Source organism: Ambystoma mexicanum, chromosome 8 (genome assembly GCF_040938575.1).
Source record: "Ambystoma mexicanum isolate Mex_15411 chromosome 8, UKY_AmexF1_1, whole genome shotgun sequence".
NCBI classification, from domain to species: domain Eukaryota; kingdom Metazoa; phylum Chordata; class Amphibia; order Caudata; family Ambystomatidae; genus Ambystoma; species Ambystoma mexicanum.
In genome coordinates, this window is record NC_090929.1 from 1,191,463,022 (window position 1) to 1,191,482,800 (window position 19,779).

A 19,779-nucleotide genomic window follows, 5' to 3' on the forward strand; every position below is an offset into this window, starting at 1 on the left:
ACGCTAAAATGGCAAGAAAAAGACGACGGGGACCATTTCGGTAAAATGGGCACCCATAGGTGCCTTGGCCGGGCTGTGCAGACAGCCCGCGGTAAAGGTGCACCGAATACAAAGGTTCACTGCCACCAGCCATTAAAAGGTAAGTTTGTCCTTTTAACAAATTTTACATTTAAAATGAGAAAGGGGATACTCAGTATCTCCCCAGCACTCCACATAAGGTGGGGGTGCTGGTCTCACTTAGTAAAATGTAAAAGGGATCCAAAGATCCTTTCTACCCTTGGGAACTGTAGTTCTCACAAGGTTAGCCAGTTAAAGTTAAAAGGGGAGCCCCCAAGGGCAGCTCAGCAACAATAGAAACGTATTGCCAAAAAGTTGTCAGAGGATAACTTTCAAAAGATAGTATGGGGAGTCTTAAAAATGACACCCATAAAAAGAGTAAAAGATTCTATGAGTATGTCAGGTAGATTTATCATTGCTATGAAAATCTCACTTAACACCCTTGTTTTGTGTTTTTTCACAGGATATATTTCTAAAGCGGTTCTATGCTTGTCTCACTGCTTAATCACAAATGTTTTTATTACGCTGACAGCAGTTATTAGGAAATTAAACTGTGGGTTCATGGGTGTCAACTTTTGGTTGTCACTATGAGGGCACAAATTCCCCCACCCTCACCCTGAATATAAGCAAGCTACCAGACAAACCCATCTCCTGGCCGAAGCCATTTTATAGTACTTGTTTATTATAAGGAATTGCAAAAAGTCATAAGATTTGCAGCCAGTTTTAAATACATGTAACATCTTAGCAACAGTCACTCAAACTGCTGAGCTACCCGTCTATGGTTCCCTTAATGTGTTCAAAATCATCATTACCAACGGTGCAGTTCGTGTACATGACTTCAAAGCCAAAAGTATTTAATCTCCAGCCACACTGACCCTGTGCATACATTCCTTGACGGTGTACCAGTGGCAGCTTATCCATAATGGGCAATGTTGCGATGACCCACAGGCACAGTCGCCCATAATAAAGGAGTCAGCTCAGTGTAAACTGAGTACTCACTCAGCTGCTTTATGAGGCAGAGGGAGCACTCCTCGGCTGGCTTGAACTGTCAAAGGGAAACACGGTTTCAGTTTGGCAGTTCTGTTCTGGCAGTTCTGTTCCTCAGCTTCGCATACCCAATAAACCATGCAAAGCCAGGGGTGTATTGCTTCACCAACCTTGGATGGCCACATTGGGAACACTGGCTGAAGAACTTGTTTGTATGTGCAGAGCGCTCCTGGGGCATTCCAAGCTTGCGGTCTACACAGCTCATGTTCTACAGTGCTCCAACAGTTCAATCCATTTCCCTCCAAATCAGCCCATACGATAAAGGTGTCTTTGTTTTGGTGTCAGTTGGGCTCTACAAATTTAGGAAACATTAATCAGTCTATCTATATTGTCCATTATTTGGCAATGCTTTGCTTTCATCTATTGCTTTTAAAATCACCCCATCACAGAGTAATTGAGAGAATAGGAAAAAAAGCTTCCCAGTAAAATCTCATATCAAAATGTCTGCAGTTACTACACCTGCAACATTTTGCAGGTGGACTGGTTGGTCCTGACATTTTGATTGCCACAACAAATTAGAAGGGATGAATAGATTGGAAGGGATACAAAGGATAGATTAGATAGGATGGATAGATTAACTAGAACTACAATGATCCTTCGCAACCTGTGGATCTCCAGAGGTTTTGGGCTTTAACACCCATGGTCACATCTTGGACTATCCTGGGAAGGGCTGATGGGAGTTATAGTCTAAAATATCTGCAAGAGTCAAAGTATGTAGGCCCATGCTCTAGAGTAACGGGGACAATTGTGAAAGTGAAGGGGTAAGGTTGTTCAAATCATAATATATTTTTCTATTGCAGATGTGTTTGTCAAGAAAATTGGAGCAATTCATAAATAGGAAAGGATGAAAAGCACTTACTACTTGTTCCACTGCTGAACATTGGAATTGTTTCAAAAACAATCTTGTGAAAAAGTAGTGCCACGGGTCTGTAATCCAAGTTTTTCTTCAACAGATAGCTATAGTAGAAGACATAACGCCTTTGACTAGGTATAGTTACTCCCTATAGAGAAGAAAAAAAAATGACACTTTGTTTACTCTTAAAGGTCAAAAGTGAAAACATTCAAAACTTTTATCCATGATTTTGCATATACATCAATTGAGGACTTTTGCGGATAAAAGTTCAATTTTGAAAAAAAGAAATTGTGACCGCATGTTTAACCTAGTTCCCAAAGCAGCTGCTCCTGATGGCTACTTTGTTAAAGGCACAAAATCATCAACTTAAAGAATCAGCTGCAACATGCAACTGCCCCAGTTAAACTATAGTAGTTCTTGAGGAAAGAAAATATTGCACAGAAAGGAAGAGAGTAGTCTGAAAAGTTAAAGGTGTTCAAGTTTACGTTTAAACAGCATGCAATGTATGACAAAATCTAAATAGTTTGGTTACAGTACAAAAATAAAACTGAAGGCTACCTTTACAAAGACCCCATTAATTCACAATGCCTGTCTGAACAGACCATTACCTGGAGCAGAGAACTGTTTCGAAAAATTCCAAATCAAGTTGCAAGCCAAGCAGATACCATGCATTTGCATCCCCCTATAGGGTTCACCGTGCCAACCTGCATATGCTAGTCACAAAACGCTGATCCTAAAGTTGCAACCAGTCCGAAAATCTAGTCAATGCATGTGTGGGAGATTTGTGAAATTGGAAATGGGAAAACATCTTAAATATTGCAACCAATAAACAATATGCTCCATAAAAGTGAATGCCAGGGTAATGGTTTTTGAATTGTTAATGAAATGGTATCCTCATATGGTAGAATACTATGCCTTTCTTAAAGTAAGAAGGTATCTGCACTTATCAAAAGTCTTTGAAAATGTGGTTCATCTATCAAAATGTAGGATTGTTAAAAACTGTAGGTCATTGCAAACATCATATATTCAGATATATTAACACTTTAAGAATGTAAAGAAACCATTCTCCATGATTTTCAGTAGAACAGGAGTTTCCACAAACAAATAAAACATGTCTTCATCTATTGTGACAGCATCAGAGGCCTGAACCCCTCAAGAGCAGATGGTAACACCTCTGAACCTGGGGCAGAAGGCCTGTCAGGGTTTTTGGCAGAGCCAGTGCTGCCCCAGAGGTGGGGTCTGGCAGCTGGGGGGTGCCCGACTGAAAAAGCAAGTGCTACTTGACATCACCCCATACCTACCGTGCCCCGTTTTGACCAGTGTTCCTTTTCCTCTTTCAGGACTGCAGAAGTCCTTGCATCTGAGGAGGGAATGAACAGGCCAGCAGCAAGCGTGCCATTAGCGAACCACAGGGCCCCAAAGCAGTGTGCAATAGAGACTGCCACCCAGGAAGCTCCAGAACACACAAACCAAGACTTTGGCAGTGATTGGGCTTGCAGCAGGCCACCATTGCCAAGCTCCAGAGGGTCCGCGTTTGAGGAGTGGGCAGGGTTTCCGAAGCGTTTCAAGAGCTTCGTACCAGTATGAGGTAACCCAGGGGAAAAAAGGTTGGTCCGGGGAAACAGCAAGGCTACATGACTGATGGTAGGGGGAGAATAAAAGGGGGACATTGAAACTGGGTGGTGAGGTCAAAGGAGGAGAAGGGGGTGGGGGTGGACCAAGCGGAAGGAAGATGGAGATGCAGAGTGTCAGGGAAAATTGAAAAAGAGTGTGCGCAATGTGAGGTATTGGTTAGGATGAGAATGGTACTTGGGAGCGAGTGAATGTATGGTGAATTAAGAGGGTGACTGGGATAAAGTGTAATAGTAGGGAGACTATACAAGAGTGACCAAAGGGTGACTCTGAGAGCAGGCGAGGTGGAGTCAAGAGGGGAACTAGTAGAGAAGTGAGGGGTAGAGGGGAGCGCAGTAAAGGGGAGACTAAGGGTGGGGAGAGGTGGAGGGTAGCAGAGTGGGGAGAGGTGGAGAGTATTAGAGAGGAGAGAAGTAGAGTGATGAAGAGGGAAGGGAGGAGAAGGAGATGGAAGGTCAGGAGCATAACAAGGAAAATGGGAGAAGGGAGGAGAGTAGAATGAAAGAAAAGGAAGAACATCAGGGTGAGGAGTGCAAGGGCATGGAAGGACAAGGCTAAATGTGAATGGCACCCTTTAACCTCAGTCCCCTTTGAACAGATCGGACCCTTAGATACCTGGCTGCACTTATTACATATTAGCCCCTGGCATACAAGCAGTGGAAGGTGGGTGAGATGTATGAGGAAAGGGGACTTTGGACTATGAATACTCTTGAGAATCATACGTCCTGCCCACTTTCCTCCATCCTTGTGGGTGATTCCATCGAACAAGACCATCAGTGACAGCCTGCCTCATATCTAGGAAGAACCAAAAGTTCTGTAGAACCACCAGACCAAACTCAGATGGTGTCCAGGGAATAGTGCTTGCAGAAAGCCGACTGAGTGGCCCAAGCAGCTGTCCTGCTGATGACATCCCAAGAAGCAGGTCTCAAACATGACTGTCGTGGCATTAGCCCTAACCGCATGGGCATGAATAACCTCTGGTACCGGCTTGCCCATGGCTGTATACGCCTCCGAAACTGCCTGTATCCTCCAAAGGGTGTTAGAAACCTTGGAAGCCCGAGTGTCTGGGGAGGATAGCCCAAAAGTGAAAATGCCTCAGACTTCCTGAAGGATTCGGTCCCAGGGAGGTAAAACTTAAGGACCCTCTTGAGGTCCAAGGAATGTAGAGCCCTCTCTGCCTCTGAATGCAGGTTCGGGAAGAACACCGGCAGGCATATCTCTTGATTCAAATGGAATGGTGAGACCACCTTGGGAAAGAAGTTTGGATGAATGTGCTTGTCATTGTGAAACGTCGTGAAGGCCTCGCACGAAGACAGCACCTGCAGCTTGCTGACACTGCGCGCAGAGGCAAGAGGTACCACGTTACCAGCCGGATGGCCACAGAGGCCATCGGCTCAAAAGGTTTGCACTGTAAAGCTGCAAGAACCACATTGAGGTCCCAGACCAGATGCAGCCTATGCCCCGGAGGAAAATGCCTAAACAACCCCTTGAGGTGGGCCTTAACCACAATGTGTGGGCCACCCAAAACACATGCTCGGGAATTGTCAGCCCCAATGGCTGCCAAATAAGTATGGCAAGTATCCACCTGAACCCCAGAACGAGCCAGGTGCACTGAAAAAGTCAGTACGTCAGCCAGACAGGTGACAGGATCCAGACCCTTGTCACAAGCCCAATGGCAGAACCTAGTCCATTTGCTCTCATGCCGAGACCGAATAGTGGGCCTCCTGGCCTGTTGAATGATGTCACAGTTGTCATCTGAAAATTGAGCATTCTGTAGCCTTAGCTGGTCAAGAACCTGGTAGCCTGGCCGGGTCCGGATGTTCCACTACCCTGAACTTGCGCTGCGTCAGCAAGCCTCTGTTGGGGATCGGAAGGTTGACAGGGCTCCGATAGCACACCTGCAGCAGATCTGAAATCCAGGCTCTCGAAGGCCAGTGGGGGGGGAATCAGGATGAGGCTGCAGCCCACCGAAACCCAGAACTTAAGGAGGGTCCGGTGCAGCAGAACGGTGGAGGCGGGAACACAACACCTGCGGCAGTACCAACAGTTCTGGAAGGAGTCTCCCAGAGAACCCCGTCCTGCCCATGAAGCAAACTGGGGGCAATTGGAATTCAGAGGAGATGCAAACAAGTCCAGTTCTGCGAAGCCCCAACGCTGGAACAGGTGCAACAAGGAGTAAGTGTGTGACTCCCACTCGTAGGTGTTGAACCCCAAGCAGCTCAGCTTGTCCGCTTTTACATTGATGTCCCCTGGGAGGTGGACTGCTGAAATCCAAGTCCCCTCAGTCAGGGCCCATTCCCAGACCAATACCGCCTTCATGCAGAGGAGTGGGGGATGGGGAGGTGTAGGAGGAGTGGGGGATGGGGAGGTGTAGGAGGAGAGGGGGTTTGGGGGGGGAGTAAAACACTGTAGTAGAATTGCCGTCCTGAGCAGAACAGGCCTGTCCCTGAAAAGGCAGAAACCCCTTGAGGGCCATGCCCACTGCCCTGAACTTGAGCAGAAGATTGATATGCAGGAGGGCTTCCGCCCTGGACCATGCGCCATGAATCGCATAGCCATCTAGAGTAGCTCCCCCCCCCCATCTCGTAAGAGAGGAATCTGTCGTCACCACCAGGGTAGGCTCCAGTCGGGTAAAGGGGGCACCCACAGAAATACTGCTGTCCATCAACCACCAGCAAAGATCGGGCCGGATGAGCGGGGGGATCCTGTAACTGAGAACCCGTCTCCTGATCCCAATTTGCCAACAGGTGGAACTGGAGGCGCCTCATCTTGAGGGGAGCGTACTGCACCGTGAGCCCGCAGGAGGCCATCAGTGCCAGAAGGTGCAGGTAACCACCATGGTGGTTGAGTTGGCCAGAAAGTGCCCCATCGCCATGCAAAGGGAGAGGAGCCTTTCAGGCGTGGGGAACACCCGCTGAACGGCCGTGTTTCAACGCACCCCAAGGAAAACCAGATCCTGGGAGGGGCACAACTGACTTCCTCTAGTTGAGGGAGAACCGCAGCTGATGGAGAATATCCGCCAATCTCTGGCAACAGGAGTGCACCACCCCTGGGGTGAACCCGCCCTCACCAACCTGTTGTCGAGTAAAGGGTATCGGTGACAGCCCTCCAAGCAGAGGAAACCCGCCACTGCGTTCAACAACTTCATGAAGATACGAGGGGCAGAGTTCAGGTCGAAAGGCAGCACCTTGTTCTGAAAGTGGTACGACAGTCGTGAACCGCAGAAACATCCATTGGGGACATAAAGGCACGCATCTTTGAGGTCTAGGAAACACATCCAGTCCTCTGCCCCTGTCTGACAGAGGAACCGGTTCCACCGCCTGCATCTCCAAGAGCGAAAGGACCTTCTGTAAAAGAGCTGGGGATCCAACTAGACAAAGGAGGAGAGGATGGTAGAGGAAAAGGAAGAGGAAGACTGAAGCCAGTGGAGACTATGGATCCAAGGGTTCTTGAAAAGACTCTTCCAGCTGTCTTGGAAAAGAGGCAGTCGGCCTGTTCCCCGACCGAGATGTCAGTGTTTCTTGGAGTCCGAGGGGGGAGCGGAAAAACCCACACAAAGTCCTCTGCCGTTTCCTCCTGTTGTCGCTGGGCAGCCTGTCAGGCTTCTGCGTACCTCAGTCCCAAAAACCCCTTGAAGCCGGTGAAAGCACAGGGTTTGAATTTGTTCCTCCCCTGAGACTGAGGGTAGGACTTCTACGCTGGCTTTGTCAGGGTGGCCAATGACTTGGCGGTTTGAATGGAGGTTTTCTTCTTTGTCAACGCATCAGCGGTTGATGAATGAAAGAGGTACACGCTCTCAAAGGGCAGATCTAGCCCTCTGCTGGCTGTGTCAATGTGGGAGATAGAAGACTCCATGAGGTCCTGCGCAACGGCCAAGACATCCGCCAGACCGGCCTTGAAGGAGGCTTGTCTATCCAGAGGGAGGTCAGGCAGGAACTCCCAGAGCTCCTGCCACAGCTTCCGTTTAGCCGCGGCTAAAAGGGTGTTAGCATTGGCTTGCCGCAGATGCAGTCCTGATATGGCATAACAGGGTTTGCCCAAAGACTCCAGGACCTTGTCTTCCTTGGAAAGACAACTGGATGTGGGGCCAGAGGAGGAAGAATATGGTTTAGAATGGAGGGAGGCCACAGCCACCACCGAAAAATGAGGCTGACAATGGGAGGCTCCCGTCGGTCAGCTTGAGCCTGCTGTCTAACTTCTTGTTCATCTTGGCGTTGGCCCCTTGCCTTCTCCCAGACTTTTCTCGTCACCAGCAGGACATTGTTCTGGAGAGGGATGCCAAACGGGGTCGCGGTGCACTTGTCCAAAATCTCTGCTCGCACTCCAGACTCCTAGGGTGCTTCCTCAAGCAAAGGGACCCCCTTCCCCCCCCCCCCCCCCCCCAAGAACTCTGCCAGGCCCTGCAGGCAGCCATGAAAGGCCTTAACAGATGCTGAGGGTTCATCGTCCTAGGCGTCATCACAGTGATTGTCCCCCCCCCCCTTTTCACAGACGTAGGGGAGTTTGGACCCTGGAACATAGGTGCAGGCGCGGTCCCCCCTAAATCCAGAGCGGAAGACTGGTTCAACGGCTGTTGGGGAGAGGTGGGGAGGGGGGGTCTTGGTGGTAAAAGAGGAGGTGGAGGGGTCTGAACAACCGGCAGGGCCTGGTCCGGGAGAGGGACCAGCACTGGCACCGGAAGCGCTGGAGAACAGGCGGAGGAGCCCTGTGATCCGAGGACAATGCATTAGGAGGAGGAAGCACTCGAAGAAGCAATCCTCAGTACTCGTTGGATCCTTAGGGGCCCGGCCCTCCGAAGCGCTAGGCTGCCGCTCCTGGTGGAAGTGCTGAGGCAGGTAGACGTAAGGCTGCAATGGGTAGATGTACCCCTGAGACCACCAGATGCCTGTAACATACAGTCCGCCGCCGCTTCCAGAGGGAAGGAGACTGGGACCTTCTTGCAAGGGCCATTCAAAGGGCGATAGCACGGGCGGGCCCTGGTTCAAATCCAAAATGCTGCCGGCCTAACAGACTCCGCCACGTGTCTATCTGCCATTTTGGGGACTTGCACCATGCCCTGGGCAGGAGGGCGCGAAGGCCCCAAGCCACATGCAGGCTCAGGCATGGGAGGGCACGATCTGGGACCCGAACTTGAAACAAGCGCTGACCGGTAGTCAAAACGCCCTGACTCACGACCTTGGAGCGAACTCCGGCAGGCTGTGTGCCCTTGGCACCTGCAATGGTAGTCGTGTTGGATCGTGCGCGGGACTGACTCTTTGGCAGTACTTCTTGGGGGGGTTGAAGAAGAGTAAAAACTTGATCGCCCTTCCGAGGACAATCCGGTAGGGCCCCTGGGCAGGTAGCCTTGACGGCATCAGGCCTACCAACAGAACGCCAGTATCCTAGGGTGACATACTGGATACATTGGAAGAACTAGGCCTGCCCACACTTAATAGCACACAGCGCAAAGCACTATAAGGGGAACTAACGGCAGAGAATATAGACGGAGCGATCAAATCATTAACCACTTGCAAGAATCCTGGGAGCAACGGGTTCCCCCCTGAAATCTACAAAGCATACAGCACTGAATTAACCCTGGTCCTGCATGAGGTGTTAAAGAGGCATATAAAAACAAGGTACTGCCCAAGACCATAAGGGAGACGCTAGTGGTGCCAATACCTAAACCTAGTAAACCAATGGACGAGTGTGATTCATATAGGCCGTTAGCGATGCTGAACTACAATGTCATAATACAGACGACCATCATGGCCAAACGGCTGTCTAGGGTCATTGGAACCATAGTACACGGGAACCAAAATGGGTTTATACCAGGCCGAAATACAGCAATAAACTTGCGACGGCTGCAACACATTATGGCACAAACGACAAGCCTGCAAGAACAGTACCCAATAGTCTCATTAGATGCTATAAAAGCATTTGGCTCAATATACTGGGAATGGCCGATTGCGGTACTGAGGGAATTTGGGCTAGGTGAGTACTTCATCGGCTGGGTCAAAATACTATATGAAAGGCTGTTAGCAAGGATGAAAACGGGGAGAACTGTCAGCAACCTGGGACATCCAGAGGGAAACCAGGCAGGGCTGCTCACTGTCGCTGATGCTTTATTTCTTGGGCTTAGAGCCGATAGCGATATACCTAAGGAAGCCATTTTTTGATGCAGGAATCAGAGTGGGTGGAATGGACCATATAGTATCCCTATATGCCGATGATGTACTATTGTACTTAAAAAACCCACATCTGAATCTACCAGTAATTCTGGAGGTGCTGGAAAACTTTGCACGAGTGTCAGGAATTTCCTTTCATAAATGAAAATCCTGTATATTTCCGATAGCGGGACTGGCTGGGAAAACAGAGGAAGACCTCCCTGTCGTTGGGCTCCGGTGGCCGATGCCATCATTTAGATACATAGGAGTAAACATCTGGCACACAGCAGAACAGATGCATGTGGGTAACACCACACTGGATGTGACGGGACTTAGGAAGACAATGAAATTCTGATCTAAATTACCGCTGTCTGTGATGGGCAGGGTCATCACTAAAATGATAGTCTAGCCGAGGTTTCTATATTTCTTCCACAATGTCCATTATTATATCGCGGCCTCCTCCTTTCGCCTACTGGAAAGGTTGCGGAGGGAACTTCTCTGGGGTCCCACCAGACACAAGCTATCTCTGACCACACTCATGTTACCGTTGAAGCAGGTGGGATTCAATTACCGGATCTCGAGAAACACCATCTGGCAGAGCAACTCAGCTTTGTGGCCAGGTGGCTCGCAGATGAGACCACATCGGAAACAAGGCTGATAAAACAACCAGTAGCACCTGCACATCTGAAAGAAATACTGTGGGTTCCACTGGGGTGCTTGGGCAATGTCCCAATGATTTTAACGCTAGAAAGGAGGGTTTGGGACAGGGCCCGGAAACTGCTGGGACAGGAACACCCCTACTCGCCTGAGACCCCGATTGCAGTCGATGTATACGCATCCAGAGCAGATTTGGCAAATGCGAGACAATAGGAAAGCTATGGTATTTACACCTGGAGGGACGTATATGAGGAGGGTGTTTTCAGGGAATTTGCATCTATGGGAGAGAAATAGGGACTACCCAAGGGCCAGTTTCTATGGTATCAGAGGACCAGTAAGATAGCGAAAAAGAAGTGGGAAGAGTGGCCAGAGGAGACAACAGATCCAGTGCTAACGGTACTCCACAGCCTGGGTGACGGGTGGCAGCCAATATGCAAAATCTATAATCAGCTGGTGGATAGACCCAACCCCAAGAGTGCAGCACTAAAACTGATGTGGGAGACTAACCGTAGAAGGAATGGGAGAGGATACTGATGTGTCCCCAGGAAATGTCACGAAATGCTCGATTAAGGTTGATCCAATTAAATATTTTGTATAGGACCTACATGACACCCAGCAGAATAGCTAAATTTAGTAACAGAGCACACCCATTATGCCCTTGGTGCAGGTCAGAGTGAGTGGGAATGATGCACATGTTTTGGGGGTGCCTGAAGGTACAGTGCTTCTGGGCCAAAATAGAACAAACTTGCAAAAAGGCTAGTGTGGTAAGGCATGAATGGACACCGAAAGAACAAGTTACTGACCAACAGGTAACGTTCTTTCGATTGGATGTTCCTCCAACGTATTCCTCATTTTAGATGTATTCCATCCAGCTTTGGCTGCTTTGGAAAAATATTTCGGCAGAGGGCGCCATGCGTCAATGTCGTCGAGTCAATGGTCCCTCGAAGGCCTCCGTAGAGGGTGATGTCATTGGGTGTATAAGTAGCATACGCAGCGCCCCTTGGCCTCAGTTCTGTTTTTCCCCCTTCATTATTGATTTTTCACTGTGTAGACTGTACCGGCCTTGCGAGAGTTGGAGTGGCAATAGCCCGGAAAAATCTACAGAGGAGTAGGATGGGAGGGCAATGAGGAATACGTTGGAGGAACATCCAATCAAAAGAACGTTATCAGTTGGTAAGTAACTTGTTCTTCGAGTGGATTGTGTCCTCCAACGTATTCCTCATCTTAGATAGACTCCCAAAGCAGTATGGACAATTCCTCTGGAGGAGGGGTTAGATTTTTCGATACCCTTAGATGGCCGAGTATAGTACTGCTTTACCAAAATTAAGCTCCTTAGACTGGGAAGCACCCAGGCTGTAGAATTGAGAAAGCATGCAGCAAGGACCAAGTTGCTGCTTCACAAATGGACCTTATACGAACACCTCTTTATAGGGCTGTTGAAGAGGCAATGCCTCTGGTGGAATGAGCCCTTAGACCTTCTGGTGGGTCTTTTTGTGCTAATCTGTAGCATTCTGAAATACAAAGCACAATCCAGCGTGATATTGTTTGCTTTGTCACTGACTGACCCAATTTCTTTCCTGTGTAGCCAATAAACAGTTGATTGTCCACTCTAAGCTTAGAAAGCCTAGAGATGTAAAAGCTTAAAGCTCTTTTCGGATCCAACCTGCGTTATCTTTCCTCCTCCTTACTAGGATGAGGTGGAGGATAGAATGCGAATAAGACAATTCTCTGACTTTAATGGAAATCAGATTCCACTTTTGGTAAAAATGAGGGTTTAACCCTCAACACAACTCTGTACTTATGGAACACAGTATAGGGTGGCCCAGAAAACAGTGCCTGCAATTCACTCACTCTTCTCGCAGATGTTAAAGCAACTAGGAAAGCAGTTTTCCATGTCAGTAATCTTAATGGACAAGTGTGCAAAGGCTCAAAAGAAGCACACTAAGAATTTTAGGACCAAATTGAGATTCCAAATTGGCACTTGAAATGCGTAAGGAGGAAAGCCCTTAGTGAGTCATTGAAAAAATTGTACTATCAAAAGAATTTTGAAGAAGGAGCATTCTTCCGACGAGCGCTTGAAGATGGAAAGCGCCGCTAGATAACCTTTAATGGTTCCAACATTTAGACCTTTATGTGCTAGGGTCAGGAGGAAGGACAGTATTTCCGGAATAGAACATAGAAGAGGATCGACATTCTTTTCTCTGCACCAGTTGTAAAAGTTTTTTCAAAGGCAACGGTAGAGAGACTTTGTTGCTGGCCTTCTTGCCGAAAACAACACCTCCATGACGTCATCTGGAAGGTTCCAATCCTTGTATCTCAGCATTTCAGATACCAAGCATGAAGGTTGAGCGTTTTGACCTCTGGATGGAGAACCGGACCCTCCATTTGAGAGAGAAGGTTCTCTCTCTGAGGAAGATGTAATGGGGGACAGATGGATATGTCTAGAAGGTCCGGGTACCACGTTCTCCTGGCCCAATCCGGGGCAATTAGGATCATGCGGCTCCCGAAGCGTCTCAGTCTCTTGATGACATGAGGAATGACGGGAATCGGAGGTAACGCGTACAATAGTGTGAAATTCCACTCCACCACGAACGCATCCCCCAGGGCTCCTCTCGGGGGAAATTCCCTTGAGCAATACCTTTCGCACTTCCGGTTGATTCCGGTCGCAAATAGGTCCACTTGAGGGGTTCCCCAAAGGGCGAAGATCTCTTGAATGACTTCCTGAGCCAGTTCCCATTCGTGGGACACCGTGCTGTGCCTGCTCAGAGCATCTGCTGTCATATTCTCTTCCCTAGCTAGGTGAACTGCCCTTAAAGAGATTCCGTCTTGAATTGCCCAATACCAGAGTTGCAATGCCTCTTTGCACAGAGGTAGTCACCCTACACCACCTCTTTTGTTTAGATAATGCATAGCCACCTTGTTGTCCGTCATTATCAGGACATTCTTTCCTCTGACAGATGGCAGGAAAGCTTTCAGCGCTAGTCTGATTGCTCTCAGCTCCAGAAGGGTGATGTGTAGTTTGGACTCCGATGGAGACCAACGACTGCTGATTGTCAGATCTTTGTCATGAGCTCCCCACCCCTTGATTGAGGCGTCCGTCACTACTGTGATCTGCGGCCATGGTTGCCAAAAAAAGTTCTTCTTTCAGGATATTCTCTGAACAACAACACCATAGAGGATCTTGACGAACCTTGTTCGGAATCTGGAGAAGATCCGTCATTCGACCTGAGAACTGGGACCATCGAGTCTTTAGAGCCCATTGAAGGGATCTCATTCTCAGACGTGCCTCTGGCACCAGAAAGATGCAGGATGCCATGAGGCTGAGTAAACTTAAGAAGTTGTTGGAATTTGGAAACCATCTGAAGAAGGTCTTGAGCCCTCGACCTGGGAGGCGAGCTCTTACCCAGGGATGTGTAATACGGCTCCTATATATTGGAGCCGTTGAGAAGGTGTCATTTGTGACTTCTTGAAATTGAGGGAAAAGCCCAGTCTGTGGAGGAAGTGGCAGGTGACTTTCAGGTGATCCAGTGCCTGTTCGGCAGAACGTATTCTGATCAGCCAATCGTCCAGGTAGGGGTAGACGTGAATCCCCCTCTCCTGAGGTGAGCTGCCACCACTACCATCAGTTTGGTGAAGACCCTCGGGGCGGAGGTCAATCCGAATGGCAGGACTCAAAAATGATGGTGTGAGTCGCCAACTACGAACCTCAGGTATTTTCTGTGCTTGAGATGAACCGCCACATGAAAAAAAGCATCCTGGAGGTCCAATGACACCAACCAATCCTGAAGTTGAAGGGCCTGAAGGATCTGAGACAGGGTAACCATCTTGAACTTGTCCTTCCTGAGGAACTTGTTCAAGTTTCTTAAGTCCAGAATGGGTCTCAGTCCTCCGTCCTTTTTGGGGATCAAAAAATACGGGGAGTACCATTCCTTGTTCCTCTCCACTGCAGATACCAGTTCTATAGCACCTTTCTCCAGCAGGGTTAAAACTCCCTGCTATAGGAGCGGGACTGAAAACTTCGAAGGGGGTCTCCTTGGTGTATTGCTTGGAGTTTGCGTTAGAAAAGGAAGGCAGTAACCTTGGGCTATTATTTCTAGAGCCCAAACATCTGAAGTAATGGCTCGCCATTCTTGCACATGCTGTGACAGCCTGCCAACTGCAGGCGTCTTGTGCTGCAAGTCGTCAAAGTGGTTTTGAGGCGGTTGCTGCAGCCACTGATGACAGAGAGGCTAGAGCTGGCTTTGCACGTTTTCCTCGTCCACCACGAGTGGTCTTTTTCTGGCCCCTTTGACTGGCCATTCCTCTCGCCTTTCCATATGAGGAGTAGTAACGATAGGATCATCCCCTTCAAGATTGACCTGGTGCACGAAAAGGCTGAGGTTGCCTGATGCCAGCTCCCAAAGACTTGGCAGCTACCTTTGAGGTTTGCAACCTCTCAAGGCTCTTGTCAGCCTTGCTGCCAAAAAGGTGAGACCCGTCAAAGGACATGTTCAGGAGACGGTTCTGCACGTCTGGTGCGAAACCCGACTCCCGTAACCATGCAAATCTGTGCATTACCGTGCTAGTGCCCATGGACCTGCTCACATATCTACAGTGTCCAATCCAGATTCAAGGGATTCCTGCATGGCCTCCTTCCCATCTCTAACGATGGCTAGGAATTCTTCCCTTTCGTCCCCTTCTGGTATGTGCTCTGCCGCCATTACAATGCACTACCACAGAGTGTACGAAAACTTTGCCAAAGCACATATGGAGTTGGCGGATTTTAATGCCATACTCCCAGCTGAAAATACCTTCCGTGCCCAGCCATCCACACGCTTATCATCCCTGTCCGGAGGGATAGAAGGGTACGCCAGTTTGTTAGAAGCTGTGGCTGTCTGTATGACCAAATTCTCTGGAGTGGGATGTTTAGACAGATAGCCGGGGTCGCTACTGGCAGGGCGGTATTTTGAAGGGATTTATTCACTGGCGGAATAGAATCCGGAGTCTCCCAATTTTTGGCCACCCTACTTTGCAAAGCTACGTGAAAAGGTAGTATTGGGTCTTCAGTAGGACCATGATCCAATATGTCTGTTAGATCTTGGATGAATTGAGCTAGAGGTCTGGCCCATCCTAAATAATCTATTACCTTTGTTATTTGCTAATGGTATGATGGACTGGCATGTTCTCCTGGTTCTGGTCTACCAAAGTCATTTTCAGGAGATGCATCAATACCACTTGCATTGTGCAGTGATTCAACCAAATCCCTCATCCTGCTGTATTCTGAAATCAGGCATTCCTGGACATTTGGGGTGCCATATTCCAGCCCAAAAGGTACACTCTCCTCATCAGATTTCTCCTGTTCCTCAAAAATTGAGGTCAGAGACTTTAAGAACTCTTTCCTAGGTAGAGGTTTGAAAACCTTTTCTGGGAGAGGTGGACGAGGAGTATTAATGGGCCCTGAGGGGATTACAGGTTCTTTCCCTTTGTTGATTTTGCCGAACTGGGGGTTTCGGCGTCGAGGGCTTCGTGGTTGACGTCGACAAAGGCGTAGGCGCAATACCCTTCTTCGACGGCATCGAGGCGCTCTTCGAAGACTTGCCCTTCGAGGTGTGTTCGGTCTCGGACTGCGTCTGTGAACTCGAGCGGTCGACTTGACTGGCTTTTCTCGCTCAGCGTCCTAGAAGGTCCTCTATCCTTCTTTCGATCACCCGGGCTCGAGGGCGCGCGAGTGTCGGAGCGATGACGCTCCGACCGGCTTCCTAGGAAGGCGCGGACCGAGGCTTCGCTTTCTCGAACACCTCCATCATTTTGACCCTAAATGCTTCCCATTCTTCAGATGATGAATGTTTAGTGGGACATTTCATCCTTTTTGGGGATTCGTCCGAGGACAAGATGGAGAGAGACCTCTGGCGTCGATTCTTTGATTTTTTTCATCGAAGACGACGAGCGATGGGAATCGCTTCGGGACCTGGACCGATGCCTTTAGCGTCGAGGAGATTTCTCCTCACTGGACCTCGACGCTAGAGGCTTTACGGTCAGATTTGCGACCTACCTGTAGTTTTCCCCTCCTTTCTCGCAAGGCCTTCCCCGTCATCGCCTGACACTTCGTACAGGCCTCCGTGTCGTGGCCTTCTCTGAGGCACCATAAACACACTCGGTGCGGGTCTGTGATCGACATTTTTGAACCGCACGACTTGCACTTTTTGAAACCCGACCTCGGGGTAATGGTCGGCGTCGATGAAGGACATAATCAATATTATTTGCTATTCTCACAGAAAGAGGCGCGCCGAATTTCCGAAGCAACGTATACTGTGGAAAAACAGAACTGAGGCCAACGTTTATTAATTTCAGTTAATCTTAAATAGCAAAATGATGCTTTTAGTAAATTTCAGGTGCAGGGGAGATAACAGTCAACCCTGGCATATGGGTTGTAAGATATACGCAAACAAAGCAAGTTCCTAATAGAGGAATCCTGTCCCCCTCACACTTTCACAAGCTCATATAATGAGCCAAGCTGTTAATGTACATTTTATACACTCAGTGAGTGTATAGAGACTTAACAATATGTGTTCAATTATATAGTAAACACAAAATCATTGTATGGTATTCATTGATGAATCTCAACACAAAGTGAAGATATTTTCAGTATTTCTATTTTTCAGTAATTCATAAGTGGCCCAACGCGTTTCGAGAAATTCATCTCTTCTTCAGGGGCATATTCAACAATATTAATCACATCTAAAAGGAAATTTCAAAAACACAATTACCAATTTAGTAAAGTATTCTCAAAAACATTAATGGTTAAATATATACTATTCCAATATGTTCTAAAAGAGAAATCAATCAATATGTTCATTTCTTAGATACATTTTTTCATTTCACAAGATCAAATATTCACTGAGTTATTCAACATCGTAGGTGCTTGGTCTGTTTCACAACATACTGTCAAATGATCAAAAAGTGGCCATCTAATTTGACACCTCCATCATTTTGACCCTAAATGCTTCCCATTCTTCAGATGATGAATGTTTAGTGGGACATTTCATCCTTTTTGGGGATTCGTCCGAGGACAAGATGGAGAGAGACCTCTGGCGTCGATTCTTTGATTTTTTTCATCGAAGACGACGAGCGATGGGAATCGCTTCGGGACCTGGACCGATGCCTTTAGCGTCGAGGAGATTTCTCCTCACTGGACCTCGACGCTAGAGGCTTTACGGTCAGATTTGCGACCTACCTGTAGTTTTCCCCTCCTTTCTCGCAAGGCCTTCCCCGTCATCGCCTGACACTTCGTACAGGCCTCCGTGTCGTGGCCTTCTCTGAGGCACCATAAACACACTCGGTGCGGGTCTGTGATCGACATTTTTGAACCGCACGACTTGCACTTTTTGAAACCCGACCTCGGGGTAATGGTCGGCGTCGATGAAGGACATAATCAATATTATTTGCTATTCTCACAGAAAGAGGCGCGCCGAATTTCCGAAGCAACGTATACTGTGGAAAAACAGAACTGAGGCCAACGTTTATTAATTTCAGTTAATCTTAAATAGCAAAATGATGCTTTTAGTAAATTTCAGGTGCAGGGGAGATAACAGTCAACCCTGGCATATGGGTTGTAAGATATACGCAAACAAAGCAAGTTCCTAATAGAGGAATCCTGTCCCCCTCACACTTTCACAAGCTCATATAATGAGCCAAGCTGTTAATGTACATTTTATACACTCAGTGAGTGTATAGAGACTTAACAATATGTGTTCAATTATATAGTAAACACAAAATCATTGTATGGTATTCATTGATGAATCTCAACACAAAGTGAAGATATTTTCAGTATTTCTATTTTTCAGTAATTCATAAGTGGCCCAACGCGTTTCGAGAAATTCATCTCTTCTTCAGGGGCATATTCAACAATATTAATCACATCTAAAAGGAAATTTCAAAAACACAATTACCAATTTAGTAAAGTATTCTCAAAAACATTAATGGTTAAATATATACTATTCCAATATGTTCTAAAAGAGAAATCAATCAATATGTTCATTTCTTAGATACATTTTTTCATTTCACAAGATCAAATATTCACTGAGTTATTCAACATCGTAGGTGCTTGGTCTGTTTCACAACATACTGTCAAATGATCAAAAAGTGGCCATCTAATTTGATACCAGGCGGTCAGTGTTATTAATAGGCGGTCAGTGTTATTAATACTGCTGCATACAAATCTATGACTGTCGTGACTGATACTAGTTCATTCATTCTGAAAGTTAATTCCGATTATTCCATGATAGGGCCGTTCTTAAAGTATCCATGCTGGCTTGATGTGCCATCAGCATTGTGAGTAGATAACTAATAGAAGTACTTATAAAGTGCAACAATTCATCGTGATTCGACCTTGGGTCATGGCAGTATTGTTAAAATACAATGATTCTTAGTCTAAAGTAAAAGCCTGAATATTCATTGAAATGTAGCTAAACCTATGTGGAAAAGTGTCATAAAATTTTAGTTCTAACCCTTGCGGTTTGAAAAGTTGTAACCATGAAGGTAAACGGTCATTGTATCAGCACGGATTTAGAGGAAGATCACCAGTGAATATGCGTCTCTGCGGGACAGCCCGGTCCGTGTTTTAGGGTCAAGAAAGTGTAGAGAAAGCTAAGTTTAAGTAAGAATGAATAAAGAAGCAGGGGCAGGATTAGATAAGCTTACCTCCCGAGTCCGGTAGAAGTGGATACCATGTCCGCTCCCGTGCTCATAGTAGGAGCAAAGATGGCCGTAGAAATAGTGGCACTTAAAGGTGACATCACCAGTTTTGGCATATAGTGATGTCATTAATGTAAACATTGAATTATTACTTAATTCACGTGCGTATCAAGGGCAATAATATTTTTAAAGGGGTATGGTAATATTAAAGAAGTTATAGATGGCCATGTGCGGCGTCTGGATGTCAGGACGTCATGACGTGTAGGAACCGCCATTGCGGAAAAAAATATATATGTAGAAGAATCATGGTCGGGAGACTCAATAGGATGTTAAAGGAGGCGGTAACTCCTGAAGAGACAAACTAAGAGTAAATAATGCGAATTTACATAAATGATAAAAAAAATGGATGCAGAGCATGCATTGAGATATGACATCTTGTTAATAGGTTCTACTTGCTAAAATCTGTGGTGCGGTATTAGAGTAAAGAAACTTCAATATTGAAAGGGCAAATAGTGCCCATATGAGATGCGTGGTCTGGGATAAGTAAAAGAGCCTGTGGGTCAAAAGGACAAGTATAAGCCATTTGGTGAATACAGACTATAGTAATTGTTTTGGAACAAGTTAGGATACAGAAAAACTCAAGAAATATGGGTAGAGTGCGGGTTGATGAGATTTAGCGTGAGTTTCCATCATGTTACTCCGTAGGAAAATTGCATT

The 19,779-nt window shown here is 47.2% G+C and overlaps 1 protein-coding gene across 2 annotated transcripts in view; it reads right to left on the bottom strand.

Moving 5' to 3' along the window:
* Positions 1-19,779, bottom strand: part of PTEN (phosphatase and tensin homolog) — a 791,199-nt gene that overhangs the window by 341,726 nt on the left and 429,694 nt on the right. For both annotated transcript variants that reach the window (XM_069611282.1, XM_069611283.1), the window contains exon 6: positions 1,964-2,105. In XM_069611282.1, coding sequence (XP_069467383.1) covers positions 1,964-2,105 — 142 coding nt within the window. The remainder of the gene's footprint in view (positions 1-1,963; positions 2,106-19,779) is intronic.